The sequence below is a fragment of the Paramacrobiotus metropolitanus genome, unplaced genomic scaffold, assembly GCF_019649055.1.
Source record: "Paramacrobiotus metropolitanus isolate TYO unplaced genomic scaffold, Prichtersi_v1.0 Parri_scaffold0000075, whole genome shotgun sequence".
In the NCBI taxonomy this organism is placed as follows: Eukaryota; Metazoa; Tardigrada; class Eutardigrada; order Parachela; family Macrobiotidae; genus Paramacrobiotus; species Paramacrobiotus metropolitanus.
This window is the reverse complement of record NW_026570295.1, coordinates 419,790-433,771: the sequence shown is the minus strand read 5'-3', so window position 1 is coordinate 433,771 and position 13,982 is coordinate 419,790. Positions and strand designations below refer to the sequence as shown.

At 47.2% G+C, this 13,982-nt stretch overlaps 1 protein-coding gene across 1 annotated transcript in view; it reads left to right on the top strand.

Annotated features, from left to right (window-relative positions):
- Positions 1–13,982, top strand: part of LOC129595159 (MAM and LDL-receptor class A domain-containing protein 2-like) — a 37,748-nt gene that overhangs the window by 7,910 nt on the left and 15,856 nt on the right. The window contains exons 15-32 of the mRNA XM_055492076.1: positions 463–854; positions 1,314–1,521; positions 1,581–1,816; positions 2,242–2,491; positions 2,547–2,720; positions 3,057–3,443; positions 4,039–4,247; positions 4,412–4,741; positions 5,277–5,630; positions 6,028–6,689; positions 7,148–7,972; positions 8,058–8,526; positions 9,608–9,749; positions 9,810–10,219; positions 10,778–10,970; positions 11,351–11,625; positions 12,077–12,833; positions 13,517–13,923. Of these exons, the coding sequence (XP_055348051.1) occupies positions 463–854; positions 1,314–1,521; positions 1,581–1,816; positions 2,242–2,491; positions 2,547–2,720; positions 3,057–3,443; positions 4,039–4,247; positions 4,412–4,741; positions 5,277–5,630; positions 6,028–6,689; positions 7,148–7,972; positions 8,058–8,526; positions 9,608–9,749; positions 9,810–10,219; positions 10,778–10,970; positions 11,351–11,625; positions 12,077–12,833; positions 13,517–13,923 (6,680 nt within the window). The remainder of the gene's footprint in view (positions 1–462; positions 855–1,313; positions 1,522–1,580; positions 1,817–2,241; positions 2,492–2,546; positions 2,721–3,056; positions 3,444–4,038; positions 4,248–4,411; positions 4,742–5,276; positions 5,631–6,027; positions 6,690–7,147; positions 7,973–8,057; positions 8,527–9,607; positions 9,750–9,809; positions 10,220–10,777; positions 10,971–11,350; positions 11,626–12,076; positions 12,834–13,516; positions 13,924–13,982) is intronic.

The following is a 13,982-nucleotide window of genomic DNA, read 5'->3' as shown; positions in this document are numbered from 1 at the left end:
CTGAAGTTATATGCAGGTCGTTCTTTGCCAACTCAGATAAGCATACAAATGCGATTAATTTAAATTTAAAAAAAGCCGCAGGTTGTTTTTGCAGTTACCGAACAAATCTTTTCCGTTCTTTAATTCCTGTTTGCCAATTCTTATTGTCTGCTTTTATTTTAAAATGGTTCCGAAAAACTGCTGCATGTAGAGCGTCACGAAAATGGAACACCGGTACGTTGTAATATCACATAGACCATATTGCTGTTGTATCACATAGACCGTAGTGCAGGGGCCGGAATAGGGGTGTCTCCTGCTCAATCACCATGTCACGTTAATGATGAAAACTTTGCAGTATAAACTGGTGGTGAAGTCGAAATTTGCCCGCTACCAAGTATAGAATATTCAGACAAAAACATGGACAATCAAGTGAACTAAAAAACTTACAAAAGTAAAAGAAATAAATTAGTTCATTTTATCCAGGCACCGAAACCGAATGCGAATCCTTCTTGACGTGTGACTTCGAGCACACGTTGTGCGGCTGGACGTCGGACGACATGTTCCTGGGCTGGCAGATCGGCACCGGGACCACCGGTCTGGACGGGTACGCCATCGTGGCTCCCGACAACGAGACGTACGTCTACGTCGACAGCAATCTGTGGGCGCTGAACCGGCCGGCCGTCCTCAAGTCCAAATCCTTCGTCCCCTACCACGGCTTCATGTCGGTGCGCTTCCACGCCTACGGATACGGGGTGGCCTCGCTGTCGTTGTTTGGGGAGACCGCCAGCGGTCGCTTCCAACTGTGGGAGACCGGGCCCTCGCATCGCGGCTGGCAGATGGCCTCCATCGAGATCTGCTTCAATGAGACTTTCGTGGTACGTAAATTAAATTGGAAAATTAAATTAAATTACGTAAATTAAATTAAAGAATTCCGGATGTGCGGGAAAATGTCGTGCCATGAAAACATGCTTGGTTAATGTTTTTTCTGTCGTTATGGTCTGAAGTGTTTAAATAAATTTTCATAAATGTTTAAGTTTATTTTTATAAATTAATGGCTTTGAGTAAACCGAAATTTCGCCGTAGCTTTATAAATTTTGAACTGTTTTCAGTTCTGTATCGTGCTGTGTTATACAGTAGCGTTGTTTCTGTAGTCTAGTGGCCAAAAGCCGGGTATATGTCTTCAATGACCGTGCCGAAAAGCCCTAAAAATTTGCGCTTCGGTTGCATCAGATTTTATAACGAAAGCTTTTAAATTTTAAGCAACTTTTTTAAATATAAATATTTAATTTGACTGTTTTGGTTTTATACTGTGTTATACCTTTTCATTTTTTTAGTTGTCGTTCGAAGCGGTGTTTTCCGCGCCGGGATTCCTAATCGGGTTAGACGACGTCGTGATGCGCACGGACAACCAATTAATGTCCAATTTATCCTGCGCCATCCTGCCGCAACACACCACCCCCGCGGGCGTCAGCACCGTGACGGCCGGAACCCGGACGACCACTCCCGAACCCACCACCACGATGACCACCGTCCTGACGTTGCGTAAGCTGCTTTCTCGCTGTATTTCGGACTATCAGATGCTGATGATTTGATTTGTGTAGCACCGAACCACGAAGGAAACATCAGCTGTGAATTCGACGGCAATTTGTGTGACTGGCGCAACGTCCCCAACGCTCTACCCTGGACCACCGCTAACAACGATCCAGTTGCGGTGGACGCCGCTCACAACGGTGCATACGCTGTGGCACGCGTGGGCAACGCTACGGGACTGACGTTGGCCAGGATGATCAGTCCGACGTTTAATGCGTTTGATTTCAAGGAAGAACTGGAAATTGAGGTAAGCGAAGAAAACATTTAAATACGGTAAGAATATTTTGAAGGGCTTACGTTTTTGTATCAAATTGCAAGCATTTTCTTAATTTCAGAATAAATTAAGCTTAATTAAGAAGGGTTTGTAACTGCTGACCAGCGAAAATCACTCCGTAATTTGTGTAAAAATATAAGCAATAAATTATCCCATAACCGTCGAATTAATAAGATCGATTCCCTGAAAAATATGAAAATAAAGCACAAAGCGGTGTAGGAAACCATTTTCAAGTAAATCGAAATTAAAAGAGAAACCTGTAAAATTACAAAAAGCATTTTCCGACTTTACATATATGATTTGGGAGCCATTAAAATACGAATAAATCACAAAAATTAAACAGCATTAAACAGCATCACAAAAATTAACCGTTCTGTAAAAGGGCTATTTGCGATTAGTTTTTCTACCAAACCAGCGGACGCGGCTCGACCGGCATCGCCGTGTACCTCGTCCAGGGCAGCCAGATCCCCGACAGCCCCGTCTTCACCAGCGACAGCGGCGTCGTGGGTCAGTGGACGCGCGCTCGCACCGTCTTCTCCATCCGCGAGTGCAACGGCCGACTGCCCTGCCGATTGATGCTGGAGACGCGCTTCCTCCGTCCCAACACGTGGAGCGCAGTGGATTCCTTCCAACTGCATCTGGAGAATGGTAAACCCGTTTAAAATGTCCGTGCGGCCGGGTTTGAGTGATTGGTTTGTCGTAGGAGTTACGCTTGGTACAACGCCGATTAGCTTGACGACGATGGATCCGACCATGGAAGTCATCGAGGAAGGCACGTGCTCCTTCGATGTCGGCTTCTGCAGCGGATGGATGTCACCGGGTTTCTACAAGTGGCACGAGAGTGTCGCTGATCCCATCGGTGTTTCACCGCAAGCCGGTACGTTAGAAAGAAATTATTTTTCATTTAATCGGTGGTTTATTAAACTATCCATTTATTTTTATTGATTCCTGGGTTTTTACTTCTTTTTGTAACCTGTTATCGGAAAGATAATTTTCATTCATTAGTAATCAGCTTTTGCAGTATTGACGGTGTCTCCATATTAATGATTATTTGAATAGTTTCGTTCTAATTGGTGGCTCAGTAATTGTTTACGTTCGTGTCGCTGTATTAATTTTCTCGATTTTTGCTCAGTAGTTTGATAGGAATTTTTTGAATTTATGTTTTCGATATTTTTGTTATTTTGACCCTGGCCTATAATGCGCCTGATCACAGGTCATGGATTCGTCTACGTGGAGAACGAGGGCATCCTGAGCGCGGAGGGCCGCTTCGCGGAACTGCAGAGCCCGGCGTTTACCGCCAACGACGCCAGCCACAACCACACGCGCTCGGCGACGCTGTCCTTCTGGTACTACTTCGGCTACGGCACGGCCACCTTCCAAGTATACAGCAAGAGCGCCGACGAGTGGTGGAACGACCAGCCGGAGGAGAACAGTGTGTGGAAAGTGACGCACAGCGTCTCCGCCAACTACCAGCGACGCTGGCGCCAGGTCACCGTGCGCCTCTGCTTCGAAGACACGCGATCACTGGTCTTCCGCGTCACCCCCAGCAACACGTTTGCGCATGTCGGACTGGACGAGGTCATCACCACCCGCAACAACGGTAAGCCAGTAATATAATAATAACATGTTAGTATACAACGCAACAGGTGATACTGTGGTTAAGATGCTTTTGTAGAAAAGTGGCACTGTCTCCAACAGAACAGTATTCTAGGTGTAGGAAGAATAACTGCTGATACGCTGATTGCCTTCATTTGAATCAAAAATAAAAGAAACGAATTTTTTTTTACCGTCTGATTGGTATGTTTATACCGTTAGCTTGTACAAGCGCAGTCAAAGTATGTACACATGTAGAAGAGGTGGCCGTGATTTTATCAATGTGAAACTGAAGAATAATTAGTAACGCAAAAAAAGTTTGTTTCTTATGCAAAATGAATCTCGTTCATGGGGTATCGTTCGCTGTCGATCCAATTCCCTTTCTCTATGATATTTCCTGTAGATGACCGCCGCGTGTATCTGTAATATTGTACGGTAGGTGATTTTGCACTGTTCTGCTCCCTTCCATTGCGGTTATGATATGAGACGACTGGAAATAAAGATTTACGCATGCTTTAAGAGTGGTGATAAACACCCAGTGGCATGCTTATTTACGTTCACCTGACAGGACGCACTTTATCATGTTGAAATGTTGTTTACAGTGGGGCCGCACACCTGCGAAAGCCTGCAGTACGCCGACGTTACCTGCGGCTTCGAGAGCGGCACCTGCGGCTGGCACAACGAAGAATCCATCGGCCTCAACTGGCGACGCACCCGCGTGGCCGGCAGCTACTTCATGGCCACCCAGTCCGACAACGTCTGGCAAGTGTCCGGCACCGCCCGCTTGATCTCCGACACCATCCACCAGCAGGTAAGGCTGAAATCAGACCTCTAAGCGTTGCACATCGCTTTCTCTAAATCGAACCGCTTTAAAATCGAGGTGGCTTTGTGGTTCGTGAAGCTGGGAACAACTGACCTTTGAATTTAATTTGAGAAATGATTTAGAAATTACTTCAAAACTACGCCTCCCAACAGGTACCCAACCCCACCCGCCTGTCCTTCTACTACGGGAACCCCGAAGGCGGCCACGGAACCACCAAGCTTAAAGTGAAGGTTTTCGATCAAGAGCACGAGATCTGGCACGCGCCCCGCAGCAACACCACCACGTGGCAGCGAATGGACGTCGTCATCTGCCAGGACCCGGGCTACCAGCTGGTCTTCGAGTCCACGGTGGCGGGTGTGCAGGTGGACGATATCGAGTTGACCGGGGAGATCGAACCGGCCCCGCCCGGGTTTAATCCGCAGTGTCCGTCGCCGATTTTGACGTGTGATTTCGAGGATGGCATGTGCGGCTGGACCACCGAGGTGAGTGTTATTAGATTTATTACAGTAGCTAGATCCTTGCTCAGTCTACACCAAATGAAATTATGACCTTATCAGGCAGTTAGAACTTTTCATTGTGAAATTTGGAAAATTTTAGGCATTTTTTGGTTTATGAGATAAAAACTGTGGCCCCTCCTAGGAATTAAATCCTGGACGTAAACTTTTATGGCCCATCGTATCACCATTACCGTAGTCTATGGGCAGACTTCAAGCATCTTTTGTTGCGTTGTTCAAACGACGTGAACCGAAATTTCATTAGAAATAAAATAGGATTTGAAACTCAAAATTTGTTTTTAGCATTTTTTCGAAAACTTCAATACAGTTTTCAGGCAATGGAATGATTAAAATGAATGGTTTCTTGTTCTTTTCTGTTGTTCTGTCTGCTGCTTTTTGTCGAGTTTTTATTGATCCTTAGCTTACAATGTTTTATTAGAAAGTAATGATGTGGAAAAATTAATTTGTTTCAGCCGCAGATTAACACAATGCGTACAAAATGTAATTATTTTTCGTCCTACAGATCGGAAAGAATCTGCGCTTCCGCCGCGCACAGACCGTCGAGAATGCTGTTGATAGCGGCGTGATTGGAAGTGCTGCCCAGGGTACGTGGTTCGTGTATGCCGCGGCCAATCAGCGGCAGGATAGCGATGAAGTGGCCCGCTTGGTGGCCAACGGCGCGGTCAAGTTGGCGCGCGACGGAAAATTCTCCTTCTGGTACCACGCACGCGGACACGGAGTGAATTTTGTCAGACTGACCAAGACGAAATTGGGCATGAATGGAATAGAGTTTGATGTGTTGTGGGAAGAGACTGGAGGAAATACCGATCAGTGGAAGCGAGCGGAAGTTGTCTTGTGCGACTCAGCGGAATTTTATGTACGTAAAAAAATACTGACAATGCTAATATATCCGAATCTCGAATAGTAATTTCTTGCTTTTGATGCCTATTTTCGAGTATTGTATTGTACGGGAGCGATCGATAGTGAACGGTTGCTTTCAGTTTTTCTAGAAAAAGCGAAAAAATGGTCATGATTGGGAAAAAATTTGTTAATATTCAGATTAATCATTTTATGCTGTAGTTCATAACTTCATATTATTATAGTAATTATACGTATGAACAGGAGTACAGTTTCAATGGCTGAATCAGTGTGCTTAATTTAATTCAAGTGACCTTTTACCTATCTATTACTTCTGCTTTGGATCAAATATTTAATCTGTAACTCACTGTTGGGAATAGAAAGTTTGGATGCATAATGTAGTTTTTTCTTAACAGCTGGAATTTTCCGCCGGCTTCATTCTGCCGGACTACGTCGTCGCCTTCGACGCCCTCGAGCTGGAAGACGAAGGCGCCATCTCGGGCGCCATCCCGCCCGACACCTTCCTGTGCCCCGGCCAGACCGTGACGACCATCAGCTGCGACTTCGAGAGCGACCTGTGCGGCTGGACCAACAACGGTCTGGGCATCGACTGGCACATCCAACCGCCCGGCGACGGCGGCGAGCACTATATGACGGCGCAGTCCCGCGACGCGCCCTTCGACGGCGCCATTGCACGCATCACCAGCCGCCCTGTGACCTCGGCCATGCCGCGCAACACGCACTTCATGTTCGGCTACCGGATGCCCAGCAACGGTATTAAGTATCTGCGGGTGATCCTGCGCGAACCGGCCAGCGATCAGGTGCTGTGGGAGCGCAACGGCGCTCAGGGCGCCGACTGGATCTGGACCAAATTCACCGTGTGCCCGCGCATGTCCGGCTTTTCGTTCGTCTTTGAGACGGCGTTCGAAGAAGGGGATCATCAGGTGGATATCGACGAGGTGAGGTATGTGGGAGAGCAGAATACGGAGGACGCCTGGCCGGGAACATGTCCGCTGGTCAGCTGCAATTTCGAGCACGATATGTGCGGATGGGAGAATCATCAGACCGCCGCTTCCAGGTATGTATCGGTGTTGGAATTTCCACAAACAATCTTAACTGATTATTTACTTGAGCTGAATTTAACATTGTTTCAAATTTTCATACTCGTACTGCCTGTTTTACATCGTAATTCGAATCGGAAAATGTGTTTTTATTTTAAAATCAGTATTTTTTTGCATTTTTATCCGTCTTCTCAGATTTAGCTATCGGAATTATTTTATCGTTAATTGGTTTCTAAAATGTATTTATGTGCTGCGCTTATTACTATTACCGTTAATTAATAATTTTCAAATTATTTTTTGAAATTGGAATATTTTCAAAAAATAATTTTAAATATTACGATAAATGTAAAAATAATTTTGTAGCACTAAAAAATCGATTTGATTTTGGAATTGTATTGTTTATCTGATTGGGTATTGTAACTCTACTGTATTTTTACCCGGTATCTTCATATCCTAACATTGACATGATTTGTAGCTGGAGTCGATCGAATGCCCTCCTAGAAGAGTTCGACCACTACGAAGCCACCCCCGACGGCTTCTGGCACGTGGAGTCCCAAGGCGCCCGCAACGGCCACCTGACCTTTGCCCGCTTGATCAGTCCCTGCATCCGGATCCAGGGCAGCACCCCCATGAACTTCTGGCACCACGAGTACGGCCAGGGCATCGAGTACCTCACCCTCAAGGCCTTCCATCCCAACGGCCAGGAATCTATCCTCTGGCAGCAGGAAGGCGCCCCCGGCGTCTGGCTGCGCCCCGAAATCACCGTCGGCGTCACCGGCAGCGTCCGCCTCGTCCTGGAAGCGGCCTTCACCGCCTCCATGGGCGTGGTCGGGATCGACAAGATCAAATTGCTAAACGAAGCCGAACGCTTGACCTTAGCGGATGATTGTCCAGCGTACCCCGCCGACCGCCCCCTACCGCCCATTACCCCGGCCAGTCACACGATGAGCTGCAGTTTCGACCGGAATTTCTGCGCGTGGAGTCACGCGGAAAATTTCACCATTGCCAGTGCGTTTACCGGGTTCGGAGGGTCCGTTGGTGGGTTTGCGTTGGCCCGGAGGTCGGCGACGCTGGTCGGACCGATGGTGATGCTGCAGCAGCGCACGCAGATGTTTTTCTTCTACCGGGCGCACGACGATCTGGAGGAAGCCGAGTTGAACGTGTACTATGAGGATGGACGTGTGGAGAATCTGTGGAGGCTGGCTAGGAGCTCCGTTGGTTTTGGACGGTGGATCCCCGTGCGGGTGCCGCTGTGTCTCGACGGACGGTTCCGTCTTGTTTTTAATATACAACTCAACGGGTAAGTTTGTTTTATATGACACAAGAAAGCAATTTTTTGAAAATTTGAACTTTATTTTAATTATTTTATTGCCATTAATGTTTAGTTTTGGTAATTACGGATTCGCCCTGGACGAGATCATCATCACGGCGGAGACCAGCAGCATCACGACCGGTCTGTCCGCCTTCAACTGCACCGCCCAGACCCTCCCCTCCAACACCGTCAGCTGCGACTTTGGATCGTCCCAGTGCGGCTGGGAAGTGTACGACAACAACGACGTGGTGGTGCAGCGTGGCCGCATTCCCGGCGACGACGAGCATGCCACACCGGTGATGTATGCTCTTCCCTCACCGACCGAAGACCTCGGATACACCTACCTGCGCAGTCCCGACAAAGTGGTGGAGGCCGGTACCGTCTTCTCCTTCTCCTACCTGCAGCGCGGCAGTGCTCTGGGTTACCTGGAAGCACGCTTTCCCAACGGGACGACCCTGGAGATGCTGGATCTCAGCCCGGCGGAGGACTGGACGTCGGTCAGCGTGGCGCTGCCGGCGGTGACCATTGGAGAGAATGTCCAGGTACGCGGTGATATACCTTTAGGTCTAAACCTTTATTAGGCGATAGCCATCAAAATACAGAAAAATATGCGGACACACTACTGTACGAGTTGTAATTTTAAACACTGAAAGACCGCCAAAATCTCTGTCCTCCTCCGAGTTAAAAGGTAACGCATTTAAAACCGCCGTAGAATCTCCTTCAAAACGTTGCTGAATAAAGGCAGTTGAACGCGCTTCTCCAGTCAGTTCGCGAATTTTTCCACATTGCCTACAGGTGTAGGGGAAAAGACGATAGTCCCGTAAATGATAACTCACTGGTGGGTTTTTTTTTCTGCTGGTGTCCCATGGAGTTTACCCTTTCCCAATCTACTTTGGAGTGACACTAACAAGCGAATCCCATCAGTTGTGTGTCTGAGATACAGACATCTGTTTACGTGTAAAACAAAGCCGAATGTATTGCGGGGCGTATTATGTAGGCTAACGACAACACTGATAAAAAATGCTACAGATATTAGCATACAATGGTTCATTCATTTGTTTTTAACATTTGAGCAGAGCGCTTCACGGTGCTTAGTACTTATGACTGATGACAGAAAGAAATCAGAACCAGTGCCACTACACTACCATAATGATATCACACTGATCACGTTCTGCACGCGGTGAGTATAAACCGTAAAAATACAGTATAAACCTGCCCATGCGGCACGATAGCGCCATGAAACATAGTTGCGTAACTTTTATCAACTTTGACTGCGTATTGACGCTGTCATTGTCCCTAATAGTTTTTTTCATAAAAACTCTGTGAAATAAATAATGTGTATTTTCAAGTGCAACCACATGGTTTGTACGCTGAATCTCGGACACAACTGACCACTGCTGACTGATTGTCAGAAAATAAAAAGAAAAATATACAACCATATTATCGGTTAATCTACATTATTCTACAATGCACGTTACAAGCCTGTTGACTGGAGATTTACAACGGTGTCTTATCAGAAGTCGTGTGTTTGTATATACCATACGGAAGTAGTATCAACCTGCAGACTTGCAGGATTTAGGTGACCAGAGGATGTAATGGTGGGTGTGTTTTGGGCTGTTGTAGATGCGATTTCTGTTTGGTTTTGACAAGACCTTGACCCAGCGCAGCAAGCGTGCCCTTCCGGAAGATGTTTTTGCACTGGATGACGTGTGGTACTCCACGGAAGAGGGATTCGTTCCCGACGAACAAATCGACATTATTACTGGTACGTTTAAATCACTTTAGCCTATTGAATTCTAGTCAAGTTTCCGTTAATATTCCGTAGAAGATGGATGCGAGCCACCGTCGCACACGGGTGTGACCTGCGATTTCCAGTGTGGCGCCACCTGTGGTTGGCAGCCGCCCAGTCGACCGGCCGTCGGCTGGCGAGCTGTCAACGGATCGTACGGGGTGGGTCCGTACGCCGTGTACAACGACGATAGCGAGGGCTACCTCGTGGCCGACAGCCAGGACGTTACCGTCATCACCGACACGCTCGAGATGCGCTCTAAAGCATTCCCCTATGTTAACAGCAGCATGGCCTTTGCCTACCGCGCCTTTGGACACGGCATCAAGCATCTGCGGCTGTATGGTGAACAAGCCGGCAACCAGCGGTTCCTGTTGTGGGAAACCGGGGATGCGTCACGGGAGTGGCTGTACACGCTAGTGTCCGTCTGCTTCAACGATCCTGTTGTGGTATGCGTTTTATTTTTTGACTTGTAACCGATACGTTAAAAGGGCAGTGATTAATTAAGTAATTTAGTTCACTGCCGTAGTAAAACTGCTCGTGTTATCGTTGCAGCTAACGTAGTGTTGTGGCAGAAGTGATAGTGAAGTGGAACCAGATTATTCTAAGAAGATATGCAAAACTTGTCACTGTAAAATGCCTGTGGAATAATCTTTTGTTTTTGATTTCGAATTGTGGTGATTTTTGTAATTCGTTGAATAGTGCATAGGTATTAAATCAGTCATATGCACTAGCGTTGTAAGTTGCCCATTGCGCTTGATCATAATTTACAAGTACCGTAAAACGTAGTGTTGTGGGAGATAGTTAAAAGCTGGACTGGAGGTTGCTAGTTATGTGTCTGCAATGTCATCAGATGTTTGACTATTTGTCGATTTTTTTTCCACAAGTGCATCGGTAGTGCATCGGTAGAAAGAGTGGTCTCGGCATTGAGGCGGCCCTTAGTATCGTTTAATCTGTTCAACGTGGACCACTATCTTGTCGCTAATATGTATTTTCGCCCCTTGCAGTTGGTGTTCGAGGCGCAGTTCAACGCGCGCGGCTTCTACGTGGCCATCGATCACGTGATCATGAACGAGGATCCCGACACGAACGCGCCCACTTCGCAGTGCCCGGCCGTGGAGCTGCACACCACCTCCCAACCCATCACCACTGATTCCGGCCAGACTACGGGACCGACAACACCGGCGCCCATTATTATACGTAAGCTACATATTGTGAAGTGCAATATCGAATTTTGAATAATTAGCGATTACTGATAAATCCTGTTTATTAAAATGGTGAACGTGAACTGCTCGTTATGGAATGTGTTATCAGATACGTAATCATAAGGTGTTAATGCATACGAACGTAGTGTAGTGGCTGTTACGGGCTAAGATTATAGTCAGGCTATACCATCTTTAAATTCTTATCAGTTTGAAATTTCTTAGAATCTCTAAGATGTCTAGTTTTTTAAGATTAATTTTTTGTACAGCTGCAAAATAATTACCATCACTTTTATCATATTTTTTGAAAATTTTTTTACGATATCGGTATTTTTGGTGCAACTTCACGGTAGTTATTGACTGTTTGATTGGCTGCAGCGGAACCCATCCCCGGCACGATCAGTTGTGATTTCGGCGAAGGCAGCCATGCGGACATGTGCGGCTGGCAGAACGCCGACAGTCTGCAGCCACAATGGACACCGCTCCTCCGCATCGGACAGACCAACGTCAGCACAGTGTTCGAAGCGGAACCGGGCAACTTCTTTGCCGGCGCCACCATGGGCAACGAAACCGTCCGCTCGACGCGGTTGGTCAGCGCGAATCTGGCCACGGCCAACATCTTGAACGCCTCGTCTAACCACTTCCATGTCGAGGTAAGCCATCACTACTGTTTCTTCCGCAATTTCCAGCTCGCTTTCTAACAGCCAGTAATTACTTTAAATTTTTGTTGCCAGTTCTGTCGATGAATTGTAATTTACTGGTAATATTTTTCTTGATTCGGAGGTTTAGTACTTTATTATTGGTTTGTTTCATAAGAATTATCATTTATTCGCTTATGTAATGACGAGTGGTGCTGAGTAATGGTGATGAGACTGATGACTTCCGTTCACCCGTTGTAAGTTGTTGTCAGAATGTAGTATACGGACATTTGTACAACTATCCGGGATCTTGTTTAAAAATTGTCAAACTTCTGTTATGCTTTAATTCTTTGGTAATAGTTTTTTCGCACTACTAACGTCAATCAGAAAGATGCTGGAAATTGATAAGTGTTGTCATTCTAGCAAATGTGTTAAAGCATTCCCCGCAATTCGTTTTGCTACATAGTTTTTCTACCGAACAAGCGGCCGTAACGTAGCCGGTCTCGCCGTCTTCGTGGCCACCTCCAACCAGCTCCCGGCCACGCCCATCTGGGCCGCCGGCTCCGGCGCCATCGAATGGACCCGCGCCGTCATCGACTTCGACCGCCCCTCCAGCTCTCGCATCCAACTGGTCCTGGAGGCCCGCTACATCCAGCGCGGCGCCTGGATCGCCGTGGACCGCGTCGTCCTGGCCGGTGAGAACGGCAACGTCCTCCCGCCCACCATCGCCACCACCGTCCAACAACCTCTGGCCATCGTCGAGGCGGCCACCTGCTCCTTCGACGTGGGCCTGTGTCCGGGATGGATCGGCGTCAACTTCATCGAGAACTTCAACCGCTCCTACCACGGAGTGGCCGCCCAGGCCGGCAACGGCTACGTCTCCGCCGAACACCCCGAGGGCTTCTCCGAGCTCTTCACCCGACCATTATTGCTGCTGGATCAGGAAGAAACGACTGTAGAGGTGACCTTCTGGTACCTGTTGGGTCCTGGAACCCAGTTGGAACTGCAGATTCACGAACCGGCTCTCGGGAACGGATTGGTCGGGGTCGTGTGGGAGGTGACGAATAACGCCGGGGATGTGGAGAACCCCCTGACCTGGCATTTCGTCCGCCAGAAGATCTGTGTGCCCCGCAACGAGACCACCATGGTGGTGTTCCATGTCAACCATCGCATTGAGGGGTCGTTTGCCGCCATTGATGAAGTCATCTCCACCAAGTCTGATGGTATGTCAATTGATGTTTGAGTAACTTTATTCAGTACGCTTCATGAACAGCTAGCATCTCATTGCATTATCGCAAAAACGTCGAAATCAAGATCATTGTCTAAATAAACATTGTCATAAATACTGATTAAATAAAAATGTCTTCTAAACAGTTAAGACTTTTTTCTGAACGGTTTCCTCTGATTGTCAACACTTGAAGCGCTAATATGTTGAATCCAGGTTCAGGCGTTGAAGGAGGAAGGTAGTGCAGCGGCATACCCCCTTCGGCGAATTTCTGCCGTTTATGCTTTAATAAAAGGATAAAATTAACTCCCTATCAGTAATCTTCCTTTTTAAAGAAGCTACCGGGATTTGAACCGGACTTTATGTTCCACCGACGCTCTAGTTCATAGTTTTTGTTTGGAATATCATTGTTGTTTTTTATTGTAATTTCCTAACCAACTAAATGTTTTACTGTTTAAATTTGTATCTGCCATGCATTAATACAGCACAGGCTATTTTGGTCTGGTGGTTATTGGTGATTAGATTAATAGATTCTAGTTGTCATGTATTAAATGGTTATTGGGTTTATGACACTTTTGTTGACTGGGTGATCGTAAATTTTTTTCTAATAAATTGCTTGACGAATAATTTTAAATTGATTACTTACGATGTCATCATAACACTGATTTGAAATGTTCGCAGAATCCTGTGAACCGCTGATCCCGGAGCCGCAGTCCACCAACGTCACCTGCGATTTTGAGGATTTCGAAACATGCGGCTGGCAGTCGACAGATGGCTGGCGCCCGGTGCGCGGGCCCCACGGTCCGCCCGGCTACGGCATCACCGACGTCAACGAAGGATACATGCTGGTCAGCAGCAGTTCCTTGCCCTCTCTCAACCAGCCCGCCACTCTCGTAACCCGCAGCAACATTTTCCCGGCTGTCCGTAGTGTTTTAAGCTTCTCCTACCGCGCGTACGGACACGGCATCCACTCGCTGCAGCTATTCGCCATCCGCGCGGACGAACGCTTCTTAATATGGGAAACCGACAATTTCAACCAGCTCTGGGTCAACGACGTGGCGCCTCTCTGTTTCAACGATCCCGTCAAGGTCAGGACGGTGTTCCCTGATTTTTGATATTTTTTCCTGAATATTTTTATTATTATTTT